The sequence below is a fragment of the Neolamprologus brichardi genome, chromosome 10 (assembly GCF_056152115.1).
Source record: "Neolamprologus brichardi isolate AB-2024 chromosome 10, ASM5615211v1, whole genome shotgun sequence".
Lineage (NCBI taxonomy): Eukaryota > Metazoa > Chordata > Actinopteri > Cichliformes > Cichlidae > Neolamprologus > Neolamprologus brichardi.
This window is the reverse complement of record NC_142113.1, coordinates 13,194,470-13,218,786: the sequence shown is the minus strand read 5'-3', so window position 1 is coordinate 13,218,786 and position 24,317 is coordinate 13,194,470. Positions and strand designations below refer to the sequence as shown.

Here is a 24,317-nt window from a genome sequence, read left to right as displayed (position 1 = left end):
CCAATCAGATGTGGCCATGCAGTCACATGACCAGTTTGAAACTTTGGCGGACAGAGCGGCCCACGAGTTTCAAAGTAGCGGACACACGGAAAGAAGAAACATGAAAACATGGCAGAGCCAATTGTCTACGCTAGAGTTGAAGAGGATGAACACCCTTGGCCTCATATACAAAGAATGTTTCGCTTAAAAGCAGTACAAAAGAACAGCTATGTCTTCAGTGTCGATGTCTTCAGTGAGAGCCAAAACAAAATCATCACCACCAGAACAACTGAAAATAGTTGGATTTACATTGCTACTCAATCACAGCTGCCTGATCAATGTTTTTCGTTAGCAAATTAGCAAAGTTGATGGTGGTGGTGTGCGTGTCTGTGTGAGTGAAAGACAGAGAGGGAGCAACAGATTTTCTGTTATAACCTTCATTTTTATGGATGTACAGTTTGAGCACTCAGGTCGCATCAGAGCATCAGGCCGTATAGTGTGAGACCCTGCATCGTGACCTATGAACTTCTAACCCCTGCGATTCAATTGTACAGTTTGAGCAGGAGCTGAAAAACGCGACTGAAAAAAATCACAGTGTTTGCCCAGCTTAAAGCTGTATAGTGAGCCACACTATACAGCTCTACAATTGAATCTTTTTACATATATTCCTGTTGAAATTATAAAATTTGTATATTTATTTTTGTTTGTCCGATAGCATTTATTTAAAAATATTAATCAGACATTTCAAACAGTTACTCGCTACTCGAGTAGTCTTTTCACAAAGTACTTTTTTACTCTTACTTGAGTAACATTTTTGACGACTACTTTTCACTTTTACATGAGTAACAATATTTTAAAGTAATGCTACTCTTACTTGAGTACAATTTTTGGATACTCGACTCACCTCTGCATATCAATACTTTGAAAGCTTGAAAGACAAATACTGCTTTCTTTTCTGTTATTACCGTCCACTTATGAGTTTATTATATGGGTTGAAACAAGTACATTGATCTAGATAAACCTAAATGTCTGAAATATCCTTGTTTTAGGGGGATGTAGTTCTTATCAAGTCCAACATTAAACTTGGTATATGACTTATATGTTATATGACTGTTGTGATTTTGTTGAAATCATTTGCCATAAATACCTGAATAATACCGGATTTGAAATGAAATGTCTGCATTTTCACAACAATCTTTGCTGTGACAGTCAGATGTGTAATTTGTGTTACACAGCTTGGAATGTGGTGTTTGGGTAAACAACATGTTTACCCTTTCATGGTCCACTTTAATAAAATTAATTTTAAGAGCCTTAAAATATTTGTTTAGCAGAGAAATAAAATACTACATGTTGCTTTTTTAAATACAGTACAGATGTATAATTATGATTAATTTGCAGTTCTTGTTGGTGAGACATGTGATTTTATTTTATGTTACTTCAGAATCAGAATAATTTACTAATACTCAAGGAAATTATGTGGGTTACAGTTGCTCCAAGACAGTAACAGACTAAACTAATTATGTAATACAATATGTTACAGAATTTGACATTTTAAAAACAGGACTAATATAACAAATTGCTCAATTATAAATATCAAGAAGATTGACAAGAATATTACAGAGGTGAGAATATATATGACGGACATTTGACTCTAAACGGTGAACTTTGTCATTTGCTATTTTACTGTAGAGCATGTGCAAAAGGGTGTAACTATTGATGTGTTTACAGTGTATTAGATGGAGGAGTTGTACAGGGAGATGGCCACGGGCAGGAATGATTCCTGTGTTGTTCAGTGGTGCTTTTTGGTAATCTCAGTCTCTCGCTGAACGTGCTCCTATGACTAGCCGGCACGTCATGCCGTGGGAGGTATTATCCACCATTGTCCTCATCTGGGACAACATCCGCCTCTCAGACACCACCTTAAGGGAGTCCAGCTCCATCCCCACAACATTACTGGCCTTGCGGATCAGTATATTTCGTGTGTTGGCATCAGCAAACCTCAACCTTTTGCCCCAGCATGCAACAGCATAGAGCAGCGGTCCCCAACCCCTCGGCCTCGGACCGGTACCGGTCCGTGAGTCGTTTGGTACCGGGCCGCGAGAGTTGAGGCGCAGGTGTGAAATTTATGGTTTTCAGGATTTTTATCGGTTTTCAGCGTTATTTTGTTATCGTTTTTATCGTTAACTTGGTTTTCCTGGGACTTTTTACGTGTGTTATGAATAAATTTTATGGTTTATGGTACCGGTACTAGTTTTATTTTGTTGTATTTATCCGCGACACCTTAAAGGCCGGTCCGTGAAAATATTGTCGGGCATAAACCGGTCCATGGCGCAAAAAAGGTTGGAGACCGCTGGCATAGAGAATAGCACTGGCCACAACGGACTCATAGGAAATCCTTAGCATTGTTAGCATATCTTTTGGTCAATCTGAAATACCCTTTGGGTATTATAGTACATATGAACTTTAACCATCCCCCAGTTTTGCTACTATACTTCCAGATTGCTGTTAGAACTATTAACAAGTATCTCACATTTACCTCTATAAAAACTGAAGTTTTGAGAATTTACCCCAAGATCAGATTGTGAAATGCTCAGGTAAATTCAAAAACACAAGAGCTACATCTCAGATACCATGTTAAATGTTAAAGTTCATGACAGTACAGTTAGAAAAACATTGAACAAGCAGGGCTTGTTTGTGTTGCAAGGAGAAAGCCTCTTTTCTCTCTAAAAAAAAAAGAGCATGGCAGTACTGAATCATCTGTAGCGTGTGTGTTGTTTATATGGGGCTAAAGTTTAGCCCCATATAAACAACACACAAATGGAGTTTAATTGAATTTTTCACATGTTGGTAACTGAACCTGAACAAACCTGATCGGGGACACAGTAGTTTATTTCTTCTAAAACTTAGTGTGAAAGTGGGAAAATAAGTAATCTTGAATGCATATTAGGGATGCACCAATACCGATACTGGTATCGGGTATCGGGCCGATACTGTAAAATGTGTGCGTACTCATACTCGTAAAAGTTAACCACTATCGAGAACCGATACCAACTTATTTCATTAATCAGAGGGTGGCTTGTCATTTCTGTTGTAGTTTTTTAGATTGGCCACTAGGGGGACATGCCGCACAGCCAACTTTAAGTCAGGTTTTGGAAAAGCAATGAAAAATGTCAAGAGAAAATCCGCGGGCAGTTAAAATAGCAGAGGCTCTGACTCATTTTATCACTCTGGATGACCAGCCAATGGAAAACATAGGATTGCACCGTCTTCTCAGCATACTTGAGCCGCGATATGAAATTCCCAGACGCCCATACATCAGAGAGATAATGGTGCCAAAACTTTCTGAAGAGGTAAAGACAAGCAGTGTGTGCGCGATGTCAGTCCTTGGTTTAACGGCACAGTGGACTGATGAGGAGTTTGTTCGTCAATGCCAAATACTTTCGTTATTTTGTTTGTTTACAATATGGACACTCTGCAATAATTTAACCGTTTATTTTATTCTCAAACCTAATTTGTATTTATTTTATTCCAAACAGAAGTGTTTATTTATTATTCTGAAAGCTCGAGACAGTGCCCAATAGTTCAGTGATATTTTGTTAAATTACATTGTGGACACTCCACAATAATTTAACAGAAGTGCTTATTTTTCACTTGAAAATTTATTTTTGTGGTCATTTTTATTAATATTTTATTTTTTATCGGCAGAGAATAAAATAAAACCTGTCTTCCAATTCATTGCATTTGTGTGTGTGTGTGTGTGTGTGGCAAAAGTATCGGCAAGTACTCAGATCCAAGTATCGGTATCGTATTGGTTTGAAAAAATTGGTATCGTTGCATCCCTAATGCATATAGTAGTTTTTTATGGTAGAGAGGGGTTAGTAAAGTAAGACACACTTGTAGAAATATGAATTGACACATTTTTACACAAAACACACTTTATTTTGCCACGGGGAGTCATTATGATTCTGAACACTGCAAATGACCTAGTTCAATTTTTTATCATTTTAATGATAGCAGCTTAGCTTGATCACAGCTCTAAATATGCTTGTGTAGCATTTATGGGCTATCACATGTATTGTTGCTCAGACAATTATCGACAGCATTTTGAGTTTATCAGTGTACAGACGTTGGTTGTTGCATGAATGGATATGACTGTTTCTACTGACAATAAAAGGTGCCAGATTGTAACTGCAGCTGAGATTTATCAGCTGTCAGTAGCTGTCACAACTACGTTATTGCTTTTATCTGCACTGACACCATTTGATGAGCCGTACTTCCAGGCTTTTGACGATTAGATTCAGATGTGATAGCTGTTAGAACCTGCTGCATCCTGCAGCGCGTTAAAGGGAAATCCCTACATTTATACGTACCATACAGGACTTGGGTTACAGAAAGAGCTGTATATTGGAGAAAGTAAGCTTGGGCTTGTAGACAAAAATAAAAAAACAGACACACTACAACTGGAGCATGTTTGAAAGACGTCTTAACAAAAAACTTTGCATTTTGTGCCATCGGACATGACAGTTACAACTAAGAGCTTTCCCTTGTTGTTTAGATTGCTTACGAACTGCAACTTGATGTTTTTATGTTAAGTGAACAAACTCTTAATAATATCATTATGAAATTATAGTGTGCAACTCTGTAAAGACTCAAAAGCTTAGGTGTGCTTCCAAAAAGTGGTCTGTAATGGAGGTTTAGTGCCATATGTGTCCAGCAGGGTCACCTTTCACGACAGCAGCATTCAATCAGGGGTGGAGTAATGTGGAGGAGGAGGAGGGGCGTTACAGATAAACAGTTTTCACTGCCCAAAGTTTGGCAGTTGAGCCACTTCTTTGGCATTTTGTACTCTGAGCTAGAAGCAAAGGAGCTCTGCAACAAGATGTTGTTTGCTGACCTACTGGCCATCATTGGAGGAACGACTGTGACTTTCTACCTTCTGAAAATCACTTGGAGATGTTGGTGTGGATTTAGAGAGTTTGTTTTATCATCAAAATGGCAAGTGGACTTGAGAACATACGGACAATGGGCAGGTAAGGTTAAACAAGAGGAATTACAGCGTACTATTCAAATGTAACAGTGCCAGCTGTGGAGGTTTTAAGGTCAGGACTGAAAAGCCCTGGACATGGTACCTCTTTTCTTAACATTTTTATCATGCCAACTCTCAGATCATCACAGTGTCTTTGGTTTACATAGAACTAGGGATGCGCCGATACTGATACTGGTATCGGGGCCGATACTGTAAAATGTGTGTGTACTCATACTCGTAAAAGTTAACCGATACCATGAACCGATACTAACTTATTTCATTAGTCAGAGGGTGGCTGGTCATTTCTGTTGTAGTTTTTTAGATTGGTCACTAGGGGGGCGCGCTAAACAGGCACAGGGTTAGGTGAGTTAGACTGGTGGCTAGAGATAAAAAAGAGAAACTGGAGGCTGCTGTAGCTAGGCTAAACAAAATGTCAGCAGTGTGGACCGGAACAGCCAACTTTAACTCAGGTTTTGGAAAAGCGATGAAAAATGTCAAGAGAAAATCCACGGGCAGTGTGTGTGTGTGTGTGTGTGTGTGTGTGTGTGTGGTAGAAGTATCGGTTTTTGTACTCAGTATCGGCAAGTACTCAGATCCAAGTATTGGTATCGTATCGGTTTGAAAAAATTGGTATCGTTGCATCCCTACATAGAACTAACTGGTTTGCAGTCAAAATACATGTCTTATCTGCTGCTATGTTTGCCGCCACATAAATCTCTAAGCTTATCTGGGACAGGTCACTCTATCCCCAGAGCACAAACTAAACAAGGAGAAGAAGCGTTTAATTTTAATGCTCCACGTATTTGAAGCAAACTCTCAGTGAACTAGAGGCCTGCTGCAGCATTCATTTGAATCAAGGCTGAATACTCTGAAATCACATTCTTACATTCCACTTGCAACTTTTACTCTTGTGTTGGTTACATTTCCTCCTAAATGCTTCTAAAATTACATTGTTACTTTGGAATGACTCGTTGAGATGAGGCATGCAAATAAAGTTGCATTTGAGGTATATGTTTATCTGCACTAAATACAAAATAGTCTAATTCTACATGAGAATCTGTAACTGGATCTTTTTTATTAATAGATACAATTTTGCCCATGTTTTGACTGCTATTATTCCAGTAAACCTATCAGATGATACTGATTTTTTTTTTATTATTCTGCTTTTTGATATCCTCTGTCAACTAGCAATCTTACTAGTTAGTTATCACTACATTCACAGTAATGCTGGTTGTGCCGTACTGCTGATCAGAAATAATGGAAGTTTCTGCTTTGAATCCACATTTAAAAATGTATTTTTGTATAAGGAAAGCAAAACACGTTATCTTTGTCCGCAACAAATCCATGTTTAAAACTCCTGCTAGGTTTGACAGCAGTGTTGAAAGAAATAAAACTGATCTGACATTTTTCTGCTTTCTCCTCTGTGCAGTTGTCACCGGTGCCACATCTGGTATTGGTAAAGCTTATGCCACTGAGGTGAGTCATCAGCTCCTCTTAACAATCGCTCTCTCTCCCCCCCCACACACACAGATATTTTGTAGCCGAGACTTTCTTTTGTTACTTTTGTCACTTCTTTTCACGGAAAACAGAAAGTTGTGAATTTCAGTATCTTATAATGTAGCTGCGTTATTACAATGGAGTTTTAGGTAGTGTGTAGTCCTGCAGCAATTAATATCGCCTCATGATGTGCTGCTGATGTGATAATCATTCTTGCAAATATATTTTTGTTCACGCAATGTGAAAAAATATCAATTTTACAGCAAGCTTATAAATGAGTTTTCACAGTTAATAAAATTGTTGATAGTAAACTCCAAGACCAAGAAATGTGTTTTTTAAGTTCAGAATTATAAAACAATTTGATGGACTTCGTCTCCTTGTTGTGTGACAGCCACAAACTCTCTCTTTTTCTCTTCCAGCTGGCACGAAGAGGCCTGGATATTGTTTTAATAAGCAGATGTGATAACAAGCTTCAAACTGTTGCCAAAGAAATCGGTGAGTTCAAGGACAATACTACTTTCTGCGGCTATTGAGACAAAATAATGGATTGGATTTATACAGCGCTTTTCAAGGCACCCAAAGCGCTTTACAATGCCACTATTCATTCACTCTCGCATTCACACACTGGTGGAGGCAAGCTACGGTTATAATCAAAAATACATTGTTTGTTTTCATCAGAGGGTGTGTATGGAAGAAAGACTCAGACCATCCCAGTGGACTTCACACATGGCTACAGTATCTACCCTGCCATAGCCAAGGAACTACAAGGCCTGCAGATTGGAATTCTGGGTAATACATACCCACCTACTTCCCAACTTGCCTTTTTCTTACATACTTACTTACTGAAGCTGTTAATTTTGCATGTCCTTATGCCACATAGTTAACAATGTGGGAATGACCAGTACTGACTGTTTTGCCTATTTCCTGGAAACACCAGATGCTGAACAGGTAAGCGTTGTCGTGTTTTAATGTTATTATCTAAAGTTAATGAAGTGTTTAATATATCTCTTCTGATAAAAATCCTTTTTTCATTTTCTGTGTTTTTCTGACCAGAAAATCACTCAGGTGATCAACTGTAACATACTGTCAGTCCCTCAGGTGAGAGGTCTTTGTGGGTATTTCTGAGTCATTTTCACAGCTTTCTCCAATAAATAACCACTGATGGATATCTAAATGAGTTTATGTTGTCTCAATTCAGATGACCAGACTGGTTCTCCCAGACATGGTTAAAAGGTAAAGACAGAAACATTCAAATTTAAAGTGATTATTAGGTAGCAAGGTATGGGATGATGTAATGGATGTCTGCCTTCCATCTTTGACCCAGAGGAAAGGGGCTGATCATCAACATCTCGTCTATGACAGGTGTCCATCCACAGCCTTTGTTGACGCTTTACTCTGCCTCCAAGGTGCTGTTTCAGTATGACATACTTGCACTCATTGTTTCAGACACACGCTGACCCCGTTACACTGTAATGTTTCCTCACTGGCACACGGTTTGATGATGCTCACTTGTTGGTTTGTCTGTCTTCTTCTTTATTCCAGACTTTTGTAACATACTTCTCTCAGTGTCTCCATGCAGAGTACAAGTCAAAGGGAATTACTGTCCAGGTAAAGTGTGCAACTCTGGCCAAATTCCAAAATTTCATTTTTTTTTTCAGTTAAAAGCCAAATAACTCTGGCTCACCAAGCTAATTTTAGATTTAGGTTTTGATTTTACCTAATTTACTTTGAGGTTTATTACTAGTGAACTACAGCTGATACACATATGGAAAACTGTGTGTTTTCAGGCTAAGTTGTTTGTTTTGTTTTTTTGTTTTTTTTCGGGGGGGGGGAGGGGGGGGGGAGGGGGTTGGTGTCATGCACTTTTTAGACATTAGCCAAACTCCCTTAATCTCTCCTCAGTGTGTGGCTCCCTTCCTGGTGTCCACCAACATGACAAAAAATGTGAAAGTGAACAGCTTCATGAAGAGCGCTACGGCATTTGCTCGTGAGGCTTTGAACACCGTGGGTCACTCCAGCTGCACCACTGGCTGTCTATCACACGCAGTCCAGGTCAGTTATAAAGTGCTAAACTGTTATCGCTTAGAAATGATCCCCTCCAATACGTTAACATGTCACTTTTCCAACAACCTACAGAATGTGCTTCTCACAATACTCTTGCCGGACCGTCTTCGGATGTCGACATTCCTCATTAGGAAACTACGAAGCTCATGCAAGAAGAAAAACGATTGGACCGGTGAAAACGGGGAGTAGTCATGTGACTCCATCTGCACTGATATTAAGGTTGTTTTTTTTCTGCAGGAGAAAATTATCACTCAAATATTACTTAATTACTTCAACTCTGTGATGAATAAAACCCATTCACGACTGTTTTAACACTTAGACACCAAACTGGTTTCACCGTTTTACCTTAGGCATGTAGACACGGTCAAGACAACCTGATGACGTTCAGAATAGGGATGAAAGGTGATCTGTGTGACTTTGTATGTGGCTTGGTTTGCTTTGAATCAAATGGTTATTTCATTGCTACCCCTGAGAGAGTTTGATTGCTCTTTCATACAAATATGAAAAAGTAGTAAACTGATTACAGCAGGGGTCGGCAACCCTAGGCACGCGTGCCACAGTTGGCACTGTGGCACTCAAATATTGTGCCACAGTTGGCACTGTGGCACACGTTAACTGATGGCACGCCCATAGCTGGACTGGCCGTCGGGCATACTGGGCATTTGCTCGGTGGCCCGGTGACTTTTTTTTTCTTTGTAACGGTATAAACAATGAAAGGTGGTGGATTGGCCAGATGCTGGTCGGTGTGTAAAAATAACTCAGTTGTTTGGTGGTGGCTGTGGTGGTGCTTCCTCAGATTCAGTAACATTAGCAAGTGGTGGAGGCCAGCAGGTGGATGAGAGAAAGGGGAGGCAGGAGGAGAGACACAGGCGGCCGCCGAGTGTCAGATGAACTGAACTTCAGGTAAGAAGTTATGACCTGCAGTCTATCTGGGTCAGATATAAACCAAGTTTAGGTGGAGTTTATTTTCGTTGTGCTAAACCTTTTACAGTCAGTTACAATAACTCGTACTGCGTACTAGCTAGCATGACGGAGTTTCTATACAGCTGGGTGGGTCCTTTGATGTTACTGATAGGGAACTTTATTTTATTCATAAGGTTAGTTAGTAGAATTGCCAACCGTCCTGTAAAAAGACTTAATCGTCCAGTATTGAGAGAAAATATTACTCGTTTGGTGTTGAGGTGAAAAGGAACAGTTTGTCCCGGACTTCAGCTAGAATGAAAAAAGACACAAAGCTGGAGTTATTCTGTCGTTACACTGCACAGCTGCCTCTTCTTCTCTCATTCTCTCCCCCTCTCTTGCCTGTTGCTACTTCAATCATGAAACCAGCTGATCGGCTTTTTTCTCGTTTGTTTATCGCCCATTTTGCGCCAGAAAGAGGAAACCGCCGAATGTCGTGCTAAACAACAGCAGCACGTTTAAGCTTGATCAGCTGTTGTTAGAATGTATTTAATATTACTTTCTAGTAGCTGATGTTTGCTGGAGCCACAGCTGTTAAAGCTGCTGGTCATGATATCGGTTTGTATATCTGGTGAGAGGGAAACATGAAGATGAAACCAGGAGATGTCCTTACTGAATCATCAGAGCTGAGCAGGTGATGGAGAAACAGGTTTACCTTTTAGGTGACATGAATGAGTTGAAGGGAAGTTATGAACTGTTTCTGAGAGACAAATAACACCAGGATCCTTTTTTTTATGTAGCTGACAGCTGGTAACTGTGCAGGGGCGGGTCTAGCAAAGGTTTGCCAAGGGGCCAGGTAGGGCATCTCCTCACAACATTATCATTGTTGTGAGGAGACCATAAATAGCATTTGCATTTTCTGTTGTACAGTTCATTTGCTGTTATGGATAAAAAGTGTCTTTTTTGTTTCTGATAACTATTCGCTGATAGCTGCCAACATCTGCGAACAAATATAATTCTATAAAGTGGTTCTATATAGTGTGTAACCGTTAATATAGAGCATTATTAAATTTATTGCTAATGCAATCATATGGCACACTGACTTCTGAGGAAATTTTAAATGGCACTCGTCATCAGAAAGGTTGCCTACCCCTGGATTACAGTAAAAACACTAATGCAGTAATCAGCAAAGTGAGCAATCAAGAGTGCAAACTGTGTTTTAATGAGATTAAGATGAAAAGTGCATCAACACAACAACTTCTATCTTTAGCTGTGAAGTATGTGGAAGAACTACAGCACTGTATAAAAACAATGAGAAAAGTTAACGTGGGTGGAGTGAATTATTCTGCAGTAAGAGTAGTGAGAATGACTTTTCTGATGTGAGAATTGCACTGAAGGCAACAATAAAATCGTAATACAACTGGCAGATATGTAGATTTGATCTGTTTTTATTACATTCTGTGGTTTGAACACATAAGTGGTTACAACAAAAATATTAATTTACGTAACAGCTCCAGAGATGACAACAGACAGTGTCCGTGGCAGTAATTTCAGTAATATTAGTGCACAAGAGTCCAAAAGTGTTCTCATCAAGCACAAACAAGAACACGCTGATGCTTTTTCAGCAGTGACAACAAACTCAGTGTGTTGTGACATCTCATGTTGTAAATATGGTTACTTAAATATTTTGTAAAAATGTGATGAAAACTTGTTTGTCTTTACTGGTCTGAAATATCATCCTCACCACGAAAGACTGAAATATGATTATATGAAATATATTTGTTCAGCGTTATTGTTATCATTATTTATCACCTCCAATGTAACCGAATAACCCTTTCTGAACTTTTAGAGTCTGCTCTGCTAGCACCAAGTCCAATCAACTTTTTTCTTTTTTTAAATAAACACAAATAATAGCAACAAATGTATCATTCTAATGTCAAGTCTATAACAATTCCCTTTATATCACTGGGAAAAAAATTCATAAATTGGCATGAGGACATGAAGAAAAAAAACCAAAAACAAATAAATACAAATCTGAATGAAACAGGGTCCCAAACAAAAGACGCCTTTGGATCTCTTGGTCCAGCAACCAGCAGAAACATGAGAGCGAAGGAACGAAAGTAGGCAGCAAAAAAAAGTACAAACGAAAAGAACACAATGCCATTTAGAAACTGAACTAGAGGAATTTATTCTGCACTTGTTTTTGTTAATCCAAAGCTCAGCATTTCATCACTGAAATGATAGGCAGATATATTCTATATGTAATGCCCTGGGCAACCCGCGCAGCTTAAAACAACACGCGCGTTTGTTACGAAGAGCCTTTGGCCCGTTTTTGTTTAGACAGGCCTGAAGATAATGCAAGAAGAAGGTTGTATCAACAAAAGCAAAGTATTCTCCCGATTCCTGGTTCAGTTGAAGCCAGTTCAATAGTTCAAGTATATAAAAATAAGGAAATATCATATTTAAATGAAAGACCTCAAGTGCTACTTGACCATCGTTGCTACCCGCGTTTAAGTGAACAATGAGATAAGACACTATTTCAATGACAAATCGTACTGAGATAACAAAAAGTCATCACCGCACATGCTCAGAGGTCAGTGTACGTGACTGGGGTGACGCCGTGAATTAGAAGCGTTGGACCTAATTCATTGGTCACTGCTTCCAGCTGAGCTAGAAACACCTGTGACTGGCTGCGGTGTGAAGGAGGTTGAGGTAAATACAGGAAGCGAACAGTAGCTTGCGAGCTGTGCTCCATCAACATGTGGTTCACTGCTGACAAGAAGCTCTTGGACGGAGCTTGTGCTGGCTCTGCGGTGGGAGTGTGGTACTGCACCACAGAGTCCCACGGCACGATCTTTATCAACGCCCTGATCCTCAGCTTCCTCAGCAGCTCTCGAAAGGTCTCTTCGTTGACCATCCATCCCTGGTCGCTGGAAGCGGTTCCCACGTTGAGGAAAATTCTCATTTTTGCGTGCCGCCATTTGTTGGACATGTTGAGTACGCAGGCCATCTGCAGCAGAAAGAGGCTGCACACGTCCTCGTAATCACGGCTGCCCGGCTGGAGCAGGTTGAGCGGCCACACGTCTATGATCCGCTCCGAGCCGTCGACCTTGCTGTCTTTATCTTCTCCCTCTAACTGGAAGAAATACCGACCCAGGCACACGCTCTTGTTCATTTTAATGGCGTCAGAAATTATCCCAACGTATTCCTCTGGTGCGAGCCACCGCGGGCTCTCTGCATCTCGGACGGGGGGGAAATGAGCCTGCAGTGAAGGCAGGTCAACTCCAAAATTAAATTCATCCTCGCCGCCTCGTTCCACTGCTGTGTCGCAGAAGGCAGAGTCCTGCAGGAGGAAGTCCTCAGGAGTGCAGCTGTCATAGAACCCCAAAATCAGCATGTTGGGCTTCATGCCACCTTTTAGAGGAATGTAGGATTCAGCACAAAAAGTAACGTCACACTCTGGACTGAATGTAATCACCAGAAAAGCGAGGAGACAAAAATGAGCTTACCTAGGCCTGTGATGCGAAGCAGATGCTGAGTTCCCTGTCTGACAGTAGGAGAGAGTGTCAGGTCAACAAAGGCCTTCACCCCAAGTTTATCAACTAGGCTCATCCAAAAGTTGTACTGCTGCTGGACTGGATCTGAAGGCAAGGTGTCTAAAACACAGAGTAGACAGAAAAATACATTCACCAAAACTAAGCTGAGAGCTTCATTTAATAGATGTAATTTCATCAAGGAAATGGTGAGTGGTAAATGGACTGGTTCTTATACAGCACTGTCCTGCTCAAGCACTTAAAGTGCTTTATGCAACATCTTTCATTCACCCATTCATAAAAGCATGTTTTTCTATGTCTAAGTGCTTTCTATCTGATATTCACACACATCCACACTCAAATAAACATCTGGAGCAACTCAGCTGGAGCCTCTCCAAGATGCCACAGGATGAGTCAAACCCTGGTCAGGTCCCCAGGCTATTGCAGGGCTAGCACATAGAGACAGACAACCATTCACACTCACATTTGCACCTATGGGCAATTTAGAATAATCATTTTAGTTAACCTAACCCACACAAACATGAGAACATGCAGACTCCACGCAGAAAGGCCCCAGCAGGATAGTGGATTGCGGCAGTATGGATTAAGGATTGAATAAAAAGAAATGTAGTTCCGCAAGGCCAAATCAATAAGGAGCTAATTATCTATCTGAACCCTCAGTTTGAAGCTACTGTGCCACAGGAAAAAAGTCAAGTGCAAAAGCTCCTGCACATTAAGACCCCACGAGGAAACTTTTCATGATGGTATGTGTGATCAGGTAGGCCTGTCAGAGCTCATATGACTGCAAGTTGATTCATAGCGTCAGGCTTTCCAGGCACAGGACATCAAAAGTAGGGCTGGTCGGAGGATTAGGTAGGATTAGTCGACTAGTCACGATTACGTCGACTATCAAAATCGTCGACGACTGATTTAATAGTCGACGCGTCGTTTGAAGCTTTGTAAGATCACAAAAGACGCAGGAACAAGTAGTAGGATTTAAGAGTGTAATAACGGACTGAAACAGAAGATGGCAGCACTGCATGTACAAGGATGCCAGCTGCCGTTAAACCCCGAAGAAGAAGAAGGAGCTGTGTCCCAGAATTCATAGCGCAGCCCAGCTCAGTTTCCAACAATGGCAGCAGCTAGTTAGTTTTAATATTACTCTTATTATTCTTTCTGGGTCACAAAATAAACGTTTAGCATATTTTCAGGCGAGAATGTAGCTGTGTAAACCTCAAATATCTGCTCAGTTTATCAAGACGCCACATATTTTCAAAAGCGCTCCGACGTTTTCGGAGACGTCTGTTACCCACCAGCTCGATAGCTAGCCGGGGGCAAGGCTCACTAGAAACCGTGAGAACACCGGACTCCCGGCAAATCGTTTTCAAACCCACCGCCGTCTTTCGCTACTCAGGTTAAATATATATAAATCACTTAGATAACTTAAAAATGTTATTGTTTGGCTTTTTTTTAGTATTTTATTTGTTCCTGAGTAAATCGGTTTGGCTGAGATTAAAGTTATAGTTTTTACACAGCTGAATAAAGTCAAGCAGACAACTGATTATCAGAAGTGTGAGATGCTCGAGAATATACTCCGGTGTCCTGTTATATTTTAGATAGCAAGGAGTTTATTAAACTTCACCAAAACAATCTGCAAATTTTATTAAAATTTAAAGTATCATCTTGTCTTTATTTTTAGTTAGCACATACCTTAAACACTTAAAGCTGTAAGCTAATGATAGTTATATAAGAGCAGATGCATGCTGGTGCAATAAGCTGTACGCTGTACGTCCAATGGATGATGATCTGATTAGTCAACTAATCACAAAAATAATCGGTGACTAGTCGACTATCAAAAAAATCGTTTGTGGCAGCCCTAAAGGTAGGTTTTAACTATAAATACACAATGTTTCAGCACTACAGGTAACAAAATGCTTTGGTACGAATTAGTCACAGACCCCAAACAGTGCAAAACTGATACTGAATGTGAGTATCTGAGGCCTTCAAACAACAGCAGCAGCAACTTCAGTTAAGTCATAAGCAAAACCACAAAGATAAGAGTAATTTAATACTGTTAGCTGCAGACGGCCATAACACGCCACCTAATGAGCATTACCCAGATCTCCCAGCTGCACATGACCCAGCACATACAGTCCTCCCTTCTTCAACTGATTTACAAACAGGATGAGCTGGCTGGAAGAGCGGGGGTTGGCCACCATCAACAACACCTGCGGCCTCCAGAACTTCACGTGGTCTTTCCTCACATCCAGCATCAGCAGATACTTGCGCACCTAAAAACCAGAGCACACAAAGAGAAGCGAGACTATTGAGAAACTGTAGTGCATGCTGGACTTTGTGTGTATGAGTGCGAGTGACTATGTCCAGATAACCTGGTGGAAAATGAGAGCCTGGCTGATGTAGCCCCAGCTGCTAGTGGGCGATCTGTAGTGGAGGAAAAGCAGCAGCAGTAGGAGGAGCACGATGCTGCCCGAGGAGTACACGGGATTGATGACGAACATCATGGCCAAACAGCTCACAATCCCCAGCAGGCAGGTGTGCCAGGAAAAGAGCTGGAAGGTTGGTCTGTTAAACACACACACAGACAAGACATGAACAGCAGGAGCGGATGGATATCACTTTTATGGCAATATATGTTTAGCTTTTGTAGTGTCACAGAACAAGTGTTTTCTTATGTCCTTCCAGAATTGATTAATTGATTACACTTTCATGGTACCACAGCACAATGTTAAATGTAGGCACAGAAGGACTAAAATGCTCTCGGGCTGTTATATTTACAGTCCTGTTACTAAGTGCTTTCAACTGCTTTGCGGTCACAATCAAATAATTAGCCATTTGTTCTATGAAAATGTCAGACGTTTTTGAAAAATTACCATCACATCTTTCTTGTCAACACAGACTCCAAACAATTAAACAATAACCTCACGATAATACAGAAAAGCAACAAATTCTCACATTTGAGACCCTAAAATGTTTTTCACTTTTGCTGGAAACCATTCAGATTAGAACCAAAATCAGCTAATGCGGTGACACATTATTGCTGCAGCTTCACTGCAACTTATCCTCCTGCTGAATTCATGCTAATATGATGAAGCTTGCTGTTGTCTGTTAATGTGACGACATTGTAGGTTCCACAATGTCAAGAATGAGTTGCCACTGACAGAGGTCAGCAGACACCACACAAGTTTTTATTGTTCTTTCTCTACTGATTGATCAGTATTTATTACGACTCTACTTAAGACATTTTGCAGAATTTAAAACCTTAAGCATGAGTTAAGCATTTTAGTCATTAACGTGCATATTTTGAAACTAGACATCACAAGCAAGGTGCAAGGTGCTCTGAATCAAAAAGCACTGGGCACAGCATGATAGTGTGGTAGCAACTTTTTACACATATAGTGCTTTATCAGCTGTTTTACACTAAACAGGGCTACATTTTATAACATAAACACTATGCTAACTTGCATATAAAGTCAAAAGTTTAAGTGTTTAAAAGTGTTTAACGAGGCGATTAATCATGCAAGAGGTAAGGTTTTGGGTCCATACGAGTTAACCTTTAAAAAAATCCTAGTTTAAAGCATTCGTCCATTGGCTCCATTTTTTTTTTAACCCAGAGGCTACAGCCATCTTTAATATACAGTCTCTGCTCATTACCTGAAATTTGGAGCTGATGCCCACTCAAGCGCCAAACAGGCCAAGTCAACTGCAGCGTAGGCAAGTAAGTAGAAAACAGTCACCAAACCTGCTATCGCATTGAGCTCCCCTGCAAACACAACGCACTGCAACAAGCCACAAACTACAGGTTAGTCAACCAGTTCCAATTTCAAAAACAGGGACCTGCGGGCTGCAGGAACTCACCTGTGTCAGGCCCCAGGTGAACAGCACCGCCACCCAAGGATTTCCTGAAGGTGATGTGATGGCAGCTGGGGCTAATGGCAAGCCTTTGAGGAAAACCATTAAAATTTCATATAAAATTCCATAAGAAGTATAAAAAAATTTTTTAAGGATGAGCCTTACCAAAGAGGTGATCCAGAGCAAGAGCATGCAGGATACGGGACGCTCCGATCATGGCACACATCGCTGCTGACAGTGAGGCGCAGTATATCCCAATAGTGACAAATGGTGGCCATAAGTTGATCCGTTGCAAGAAGCCATAATCTTGAGTCAACAGGGTCCTAAAGAAATATGTTTGTTATCATAACTCAAACTTATTTGTATGTCATTTATATTTGACAAGCCATTTCCGACCTGTCGCAGGTAGCGCTGATCATGAGAAAGAGCAGGACGTAGACGATGAAAGTATAACTGACAGCTATGATGGTGCCTTTAGGGATTGCAACACTCGGATTCTTCAGCTCCCCTGCAGAGATGAGTGGAGTAAGAGCTGCTGTCATGAAGTGCATGTTTATGTACGTGAGACCAATTTTTGCATGTTCATACAGTATTGTGCAAAGGTCTTGAGCCACCACCGATTCTTTATACTTCTCTGATAAGGAGCCAGACTATTATGTCTTAAGGAATAGTTCTCCAGGCTTTCGAACGAACTTTTGAAGTTTTGAATAGGCCGCTTCTTCACTCATTTACACTCCAGTAATTGCACCTGACCATCTCCAGAAGAATGTCTTTCATAAGCCACTTCACACTGACACCTAAAAGACACCTAACTCAAGGGATGAACCAATGTTGCGTTTACACAAAACAGACAACTTAGCAAAGAACCAATTTTAAATTGTACCTTTAGGCACTTTGTTACCAGCAGCGTGTTGCAAAAACACATCATTTGTTGCCGTCTAAGGAGCTTGGAAAGAAAAGCGTCTGGACTTCTTTAAGTTGCTTGAAGACGTTTCACCTCTCATCCGAGAAGCGTCTTCAGTTCTAAGGGTCAAATGGTGGAGAGTCCCAGTGGTTTACCACACCAACTGTCTGCCATCTATAATCCAGTTTTGAGAACCCTTCCCAGACGCCTTAGCGCCCACTCACATCCTGGGCCATCTGACCTCAGGAAATCACATGATAGGGCGGGGCCAGGTTTTACAATGAGCTCACCCGAAACCCTGGCTGATTGTGACCCACACCCGTTTTCACACCTCGGCTCATGTGATTAGGTAGAGGATCATCAGGGGGTCCTTTGTCCCTCTTTGGGGGGAAACTCCCACTGGGTTTAAAGCTGTTACTCTCCACCATTTGACCCTTAGAACTGAAGAAGCTTCTCGGATGAGAGGTGAAACGTCTTCAAGCAACTTAAAGAAGTCTAAATGCTTTTCTTTCCAAGCTCCTTTGACTACAATGACCTGGATGACTGAGGACCTTCACAGACATCATTTGTTGCCATTTCTTAAGAAAAGATAACAAAGTTTGATAGATACAAAAAAGTATTTTTTAAATATTTACATGATTCCCAAAGAGCTATCAGCTGAAAACTTGACACATGTCAGCTTAGTGTGCAGCGTGTCCTTAAAAACTATTTGGAACCTGGACAAGTGGAGAACAAACGTCTACTTGTCCACTTGTTTCCAGGGCTTAAAAAATATCCACAATATTATCTGAAAGTCATGCCCTTAAGAGACGGGAAAAGGTCGAGCTAAGGCCTGACAGAGAACTGAGAAATAAATCTTGTCCACCAGTTGATCCATAAACTGTTCACTGAAGCTTCATCAGAAACAATCTCTGTGAAAGGATGGCTATCAAGGAATTCTTAAGAGAAAAGGAAATATGTACAGAGGAGGTCAGGGATATTTACAGCCATCTGTGAAACACAGTGGAGGCTCTGTCAAGGTTCTGCACTCCTTTTTAGTCAGTGGTGTCAGAGACCTTGCTAAAATTGATGAAATTATGAATGTCATCAGTTTGCAAACACACTACCAATGCAGAAAAAAAACTACCTGGACAGAAAAACCACACAGTGGAGCACGATCAGTCATGATCAATCGAAGCATCTTGACAGAAAATGGAACAAAAAGCAGCCCAGCATCCAAAGAAGAGCTTTGAATGTGTTTCAAGAAGCCTGGAGAACTATTAGTGAAGACTACTTAAAGACATGACAGGGTGCATTAAAGAATAAAGCTGAACACACCAAATATTGACTTTCAAGCTTGTTAGACTCTGTTTTTGTCTTTTCCTCTCATATTTTCATGTATCTTTGCACTTTTCAATAAATTACTCCATGCATTTAAAATTTTTCCTCACAAAATATAAAGAAATGAGGGATGACTCAAGACCTCTGCGCAGTGCATAATGCACCACAAGGAGACCTTGAGAAAACAGTCACAGAGATCTTTTGGGTATTGCGGTAACACAAGATAATATAAGAAACGATAACAGGAAGTGAAAGTCCTGCTTTTAAATCTACCACTAGATTTTGGTAGAAACTGCAATATCTGCCTCTGAAATGTCGTTCAAATAATCAAAAAGACGTAAATGTTCAAGAAAAAGGAAAGTATTTAAAAATATCGCTAGTAGCACTGTCACACGCAACAAATTTTCACCTGACATGTTGGCTCCAGCCATGATTCCTGTGCAGCTGGTGAACATGACAGCAAACACGGTGGCAAAAGACATGACAGAGTTGGTGCTGTAGTCCAACGAGTAACCAGCTAGAGAGAAAGGGGAAAAAAGAGGAACCTCAGCAAGACCTTAAATAGATGCTTCCCTGTCCTTACAAGCATTAACACTTGTGGCCCATCTATACTTACGGCCCAGGTTGTTCTTCAGTGTGGTGGCGCTGAAACCCGTGTAGCTGGCGTTGTAATGGAGGGTCTGGTTGCCATGTCCGTGGTGGGTAATGTTGAATTCTTGAGGTTTGACTGCTACAGAACTGATGAAGACGGACAGCAGCGATACAGTGACCACCAGCAGGATGACGAAGGCGGTGCGGGAGTAGATGTGGGCGCCCACCAGACACACAAGCAGACACAGCAGAAGGATTACTGAAGAATACAACACTGTGTACCAGTAACCCTGGGGAAGCACCCGCACGCCCGTGGACACAGAGGAGTCTAAAAAGAAAAAAATCAGGCAGAAAACTTATGCAGGATGGGATGAAGTAAATGAAGTAGATCATTTAATGGAAAAAATATATATATAGTGAAACAAAATACGAGTAGAACCTTACCGGGATCTGCACCAAATACATCAAGTATGGCTTCTACGAGACCTAGAACATAGCCTCCACATGCAAAGATTTTTGCTAGAAAGAACATTAAACCAATACTTCCTCCAAACTCGGGTCCCAGAGACCGGCTTATCATGTCTGATCGTGTTTTTGTTAAGGCTTATGGTTCACCTGAAACTGTGGCAAAGAATGCATTAAATAAAAGAAGTTTGAAACAGTTTGGTCTGTAAGGATACAATACGCTCCACCGCCCTGTATCGCACCATTGGTGGAAATAGCACAGATGGACAGTATCGTAAGAGATATGATGGTGTAGGCTACAACCACCATCAAAAGAGCCTGCAACAGGCCCGCATGACCAACCACAAACCCTGCAAACAAGGAGATCACACCATGTGAGTCACCACAGCACAATGACGTGAGCCATTAAAAACATGCCAAGTGTGGCTTTTTTTTTTAATCTGTTCAAACATGCGCCTCTCACCTGTTCTCAGAAATAGCACAATGCTGAACATTGAGAGGACGGTTGGCACCATAACACCGAAAAACGTGTTCAATTTTCGAGGATTCTGATTTGGCGTCCCGGGGCTGGATTCTTGGGTGGGGTCCGTATCCGTGCCACATACCGCTGCAGTCACATTCAGACCGCACACCCCTGAGGTGATCAGGGGCGTGCGTTCGTTTGACATGGCTGCAGAGAAGAGGTTCTGCTTAGTCTGCTCCTGTGGAAAAAAAGAAACCAACAGAGACCGTTTTAAAACCATTTTGAAGCAGTTCTACAGAGTTTAATCTGCTTCAGGTAGGCAGCAGCTGAACTTGGAGTTGATGGCCTGAGTCACTTCTACCTTGTCTGTCTGCTTTGTGCACAACACAGATTGCTGTCATTTGTTAATCCCAATTTATCTCTCACTTATCTCCCATTCTCCTTTTGTTGACTTGGACATATGAAAGCCTGCAGGCTAAAGGGCGTGGCACGGTCAACAGGAACTCCATTTTCACACAGTTTTGAAATCACGCTGAGAATTTGCCTCCTCGCCCCTTTCAGTGCCTCCTAAAAACAAGTGATCATCATGTGAAACAACAGCAAATGCCCTAGAACGTCTTATAAACACTTACAGGCCCTGATCAAGTAGTTACTCTTCACCAGCTGAGAATTAGCTGGTTTAAAAGTAAGTACTTTAGTTTTTTCTTTATCATCACGATCAAACGCTCACACGCTGCAGAAAGAATCTGCAGGCCAAGTTTATAGCAGACTTCATTATGAAGTTCCTGCTCACACTTCAGGTCGGTATTTGTAGTCACCTGATTCACAGCTGCTTGTCTGTTTTGACATGCAGGAGAGAGAGAAAAAACAGCAGCCACCTCAGCTGAGCAGCAACCAGGTGGCCTTGCATGTTTTGTTCCTGTCAGCATTCGCTTTGTAATTGTTCCTCAAGGAGACATTTTTCATCACTGAACCAGCAGAGCAGCTTTCTGAAAGCTATTAGCTCAGCTACAGAAATCACATGATAGGAAACCCAGACTGCCACCTAAGTCATTCACAACAGAGCTTGACTGAATATGCCAGGTACATTTTCTCCAAATTATTATAGAGGGTTCCAGCTAGCAACTGATTTATGTCAATGATACTATCTGTTAAATATTGGATTAGTTATTAGACAGTTAATTTAGATCTATTTCTCAAGGATAACAACAAAAAAGGGCAAACACTTATTGGTGTCACCTGCTCACATGAGGTCATCTGATGTTTTTCTTTGTCTCATTTGAGACATAAACTAAAGAAAGCGTCAGAAAGGCACTTGAATTCACAGAGCTTCTCAGCTGCTATTTGTTTTGTGTTAGTTGCAAGTCTTTCGTAAATTACATAGGCTTACCCCCATCATGACAAACGACTTCTTGGTGGTTATAAAAGGGAAGTTAAGCATTCAGAGATAGCCACATGCATCAGTTTGTGAGTTCCTGTATTCTAGTTGATGCTGAAACGGGCATTATGGCTCATGCTCTGCAAGATGCTGTTAGTGACGCACTGTGCTGATGTTTACGATGATAAATGATGATGATGACGAAAACCACGATTCAGTCTATCGGGAATTATAGGCCCCCCTGGGTCCCCGGACCCTATTTTTATAAACATGTAGGTAGGTAAAATAAATCACCGCTTACGTCACGTGTACGTTGGATGAGGGTGGAGCAACTGGAGCATAAAAACTTTACATCTCCAGAGAAGGGTAAATCGGGGCAAAAGCTTAACTATGCGTGTGCTGGTGCATTTTGGGTAAATTTCTCCCCAAGCCCGACGGTCAGGAAGTTCGGGCCGGCTGATCCCGTCATAATGTAAACAACACAGCTGATCTAAATGCTCCTGAACTGTCATTCAATCGGCAAAATCAAACATGTTTGCCACGCGACGCGCCCCGTGATGTGATGTGCCTTTCCCGCACCCCAGCTAAAACACCGAGCAGAGTCAACCTTACCTCTCGGCACACTTTCAACCACTTCCTGCTTGTGAACTCCTTTTGTTGGTTTGGAAGCTGGGTGTTTGGTTGAGCCTGTGTCAGTGGTGTGGAGAAGTCTCTCGGGTCAGATGCGCAGTAGACTCACAAATGTGGAAGCAATGGGCTGGCTGACCGAGATTAGCTTCCCCTAGAGTTGGATGCTGCGAAAGATGTGCTGCCCAATAATAATACAACAACCGCGGCACGCCTCGTTCCCCCTGTTATTTGTTAAAAAGTGTCACGGGAGAGCTGACACTGCTCATGTGACTGCCTACAGGGGAGGGCAAAACATTACAAATATGATGAAAGGTACTGCTTGTCAGAGAAAACCACGCCCCCAACTGGTGGCCTCGCCAGGGCTTTATAAGTCACTTTAAATAAGTGTAGAACAGTGCAGGTGATGACTATGGATCGCAGTCTGTTCTGAGCAGCCTGTACTGAGTACTGTATGAGCACCGGCTCATTTAGCACACAGTATAGGTCGATCTGTATCCTGGAGTGCAATGCCATTTCCTCCCTCCAGGAGTCACCAAATATCAAAGAGGACTTACTGGTCAGACATGGGCACCGACTAAACCTGTCAAATAATGGCGTTTTTCTTGATTAAAAACAAAAATAAAACCCAAAGAAAATCAATCTATTCATCTCCATCCATTCAACTCCAGGAAATCAAACCACTTCTCGATGTAATCGAGAACGTTTGTACGGGAGTTGCATAATGTCGGTGGGTGCATAGCCTGCAGACTGAAATGTCATGCAGCATGTGCCCTCGGAAGCACTACTGCAGTATCAACAGCTGATCAGATGTTTGCAGAAGGCTCTAGTGCATGCAGTGCTGTGCAAAAGTCTCAAACGGTCCCTCATTTCTTTCGTTTTTGCTTCCAAGGAGTCTGTCTTGTAATTTATTTATTTATTTTTTAAAGGTATTGATTGGTTCTCCAGGTTTTTTGAAGGCCTTTTAAAGATTATTTTCTTTTTGGACACTGGCTGCTTTTCCCCTTATTTTCAGTTGTTTATTAAGCCACTTAACATTGACCTTTGAATCATTCAAGCTCAAGGGATGAGCCAGTGTTGTGTTTACTCAAAACAGAACACTTAGCAAAGAACCTATTTTGAATATCTTTTGGGACTTTGTTACTATCAGCCTTGTGCAAAAGCACACAGTTTATTCAAGCTTCTTCAGCTGAATCTATTTTTTTATGCCAAAGATAATGGAGTTTGATAGGCATAAAATAGTATTTGCACCAACCAATGTGATTCTCAAAAAACTATTAGTCAAAGGCTTTGTATATCTTGGCATGGGGTACAATGTGTTCTCACTAAAATCTGAGAAAACTGAACAGGTAGAAGACAAAAGACAGACCTAAGACAGCCTCACCAGGTGAAAAGTATCTAAAAGATCATCAGAAGGGTGAGTGACAGTGGCTGTCAAGAAGCCGTTCTTAAGGAAGGAAAACAGAGAAAAGCTCAGGTATGCCAAATTATTCAAGAGCTGGACTGAAAAATCAGTGGCAACAGTTTTCATGGAGTGATGAATCCTAATCTGCATTTCAGCCAGCGGTGTCCAAATTTATGGGAATATGAACTCTGATTTACAAAGTAACTAGTTTTATTAAAGCGCAGGGTAAAAACCATTCACACTCACATTCACACCTATGGGCAATTTAGAAGCAGTCACCACTTAACCTAACCCC

The 24,317-nt window shown here is 41.2% G+C and overlaps 2 protein-coding genes across 3 annotated transcripts; one reads left to right on the top strand and one right to left on the bottom strand.

Moving 5' to 3' along the window:
* Positions 1–4,738: 4,738 nt before the first annotated feature.
* On the top strand, positions 4,739–11,381 carry hsd20b2 (hydroxysteroid (20-beta) dehydrogenase 2). Of its 2 annotated transcripts, XM_006802190.2 has the most exons (11): positions 4,739–5,009; positions 6,435–6,481; positions 6,922–6,997; positions 7,181–7,291; positions 7,383–7,450; positions 7,556–7,600; positions 7,701–7,735; positions 7,827–7,908; positions 8,045–8,110; positions 8,405–8,554; positions 8,639–11,381. In XM_006802190.2, exons 1-11 carry the CDS (start codon positions 4,739–4,741, stop codon positions 8,753–8,755), a joined length of 1,068 nt encoding a protein of 355 aa, XP_006802253.2. In that variant the 3' UTR covers positions 8,756–11,381. The 2 variants fall into 2 exon arrangements, with proteins under 2 accessions (XP_006802253.2, XP_087703341.1); XM_087847215.1 differs by having other exon boundaries at positions 8,405–11,381.
* slc12a9 (solute carrier family 12 member 9) lies at positions 10,878–22,828 on the bottom strand. Its single transcript, XM_006802189.3, has 14 exons — positions 22,603–22,828; positions 20,613–20,850; positions 20,365–20,499; positions 20,129–20,266; positions 19,710–20,012; positions 19,503–19,610; positions 17,266–17,377; positions 17,035–17,192; positions 16,876–16,958; positions 16,672–16,796; positions 15,390–15,582; positions 15,116–15,290; positions 12,976–13,122; positions 10,878–12,880 (listed from the first exon to the last, which is right to left on the bottom strand). The coding sequence occupies exons 2-14, from the start codon at positions 20,815–20,817 to the stop codon at positions 12,054–12,056; spliced, it is 2,709 nt and encodes a 902-aa protein (XP_006802252.2). The 5' UTR covers positions 20,818–20,850; positions 22,603–22,828; the 3' UTR covers positions 10,878–12,053.
* Positions 22,829–24,317: the final 1,489 nt, after the last annotated feature.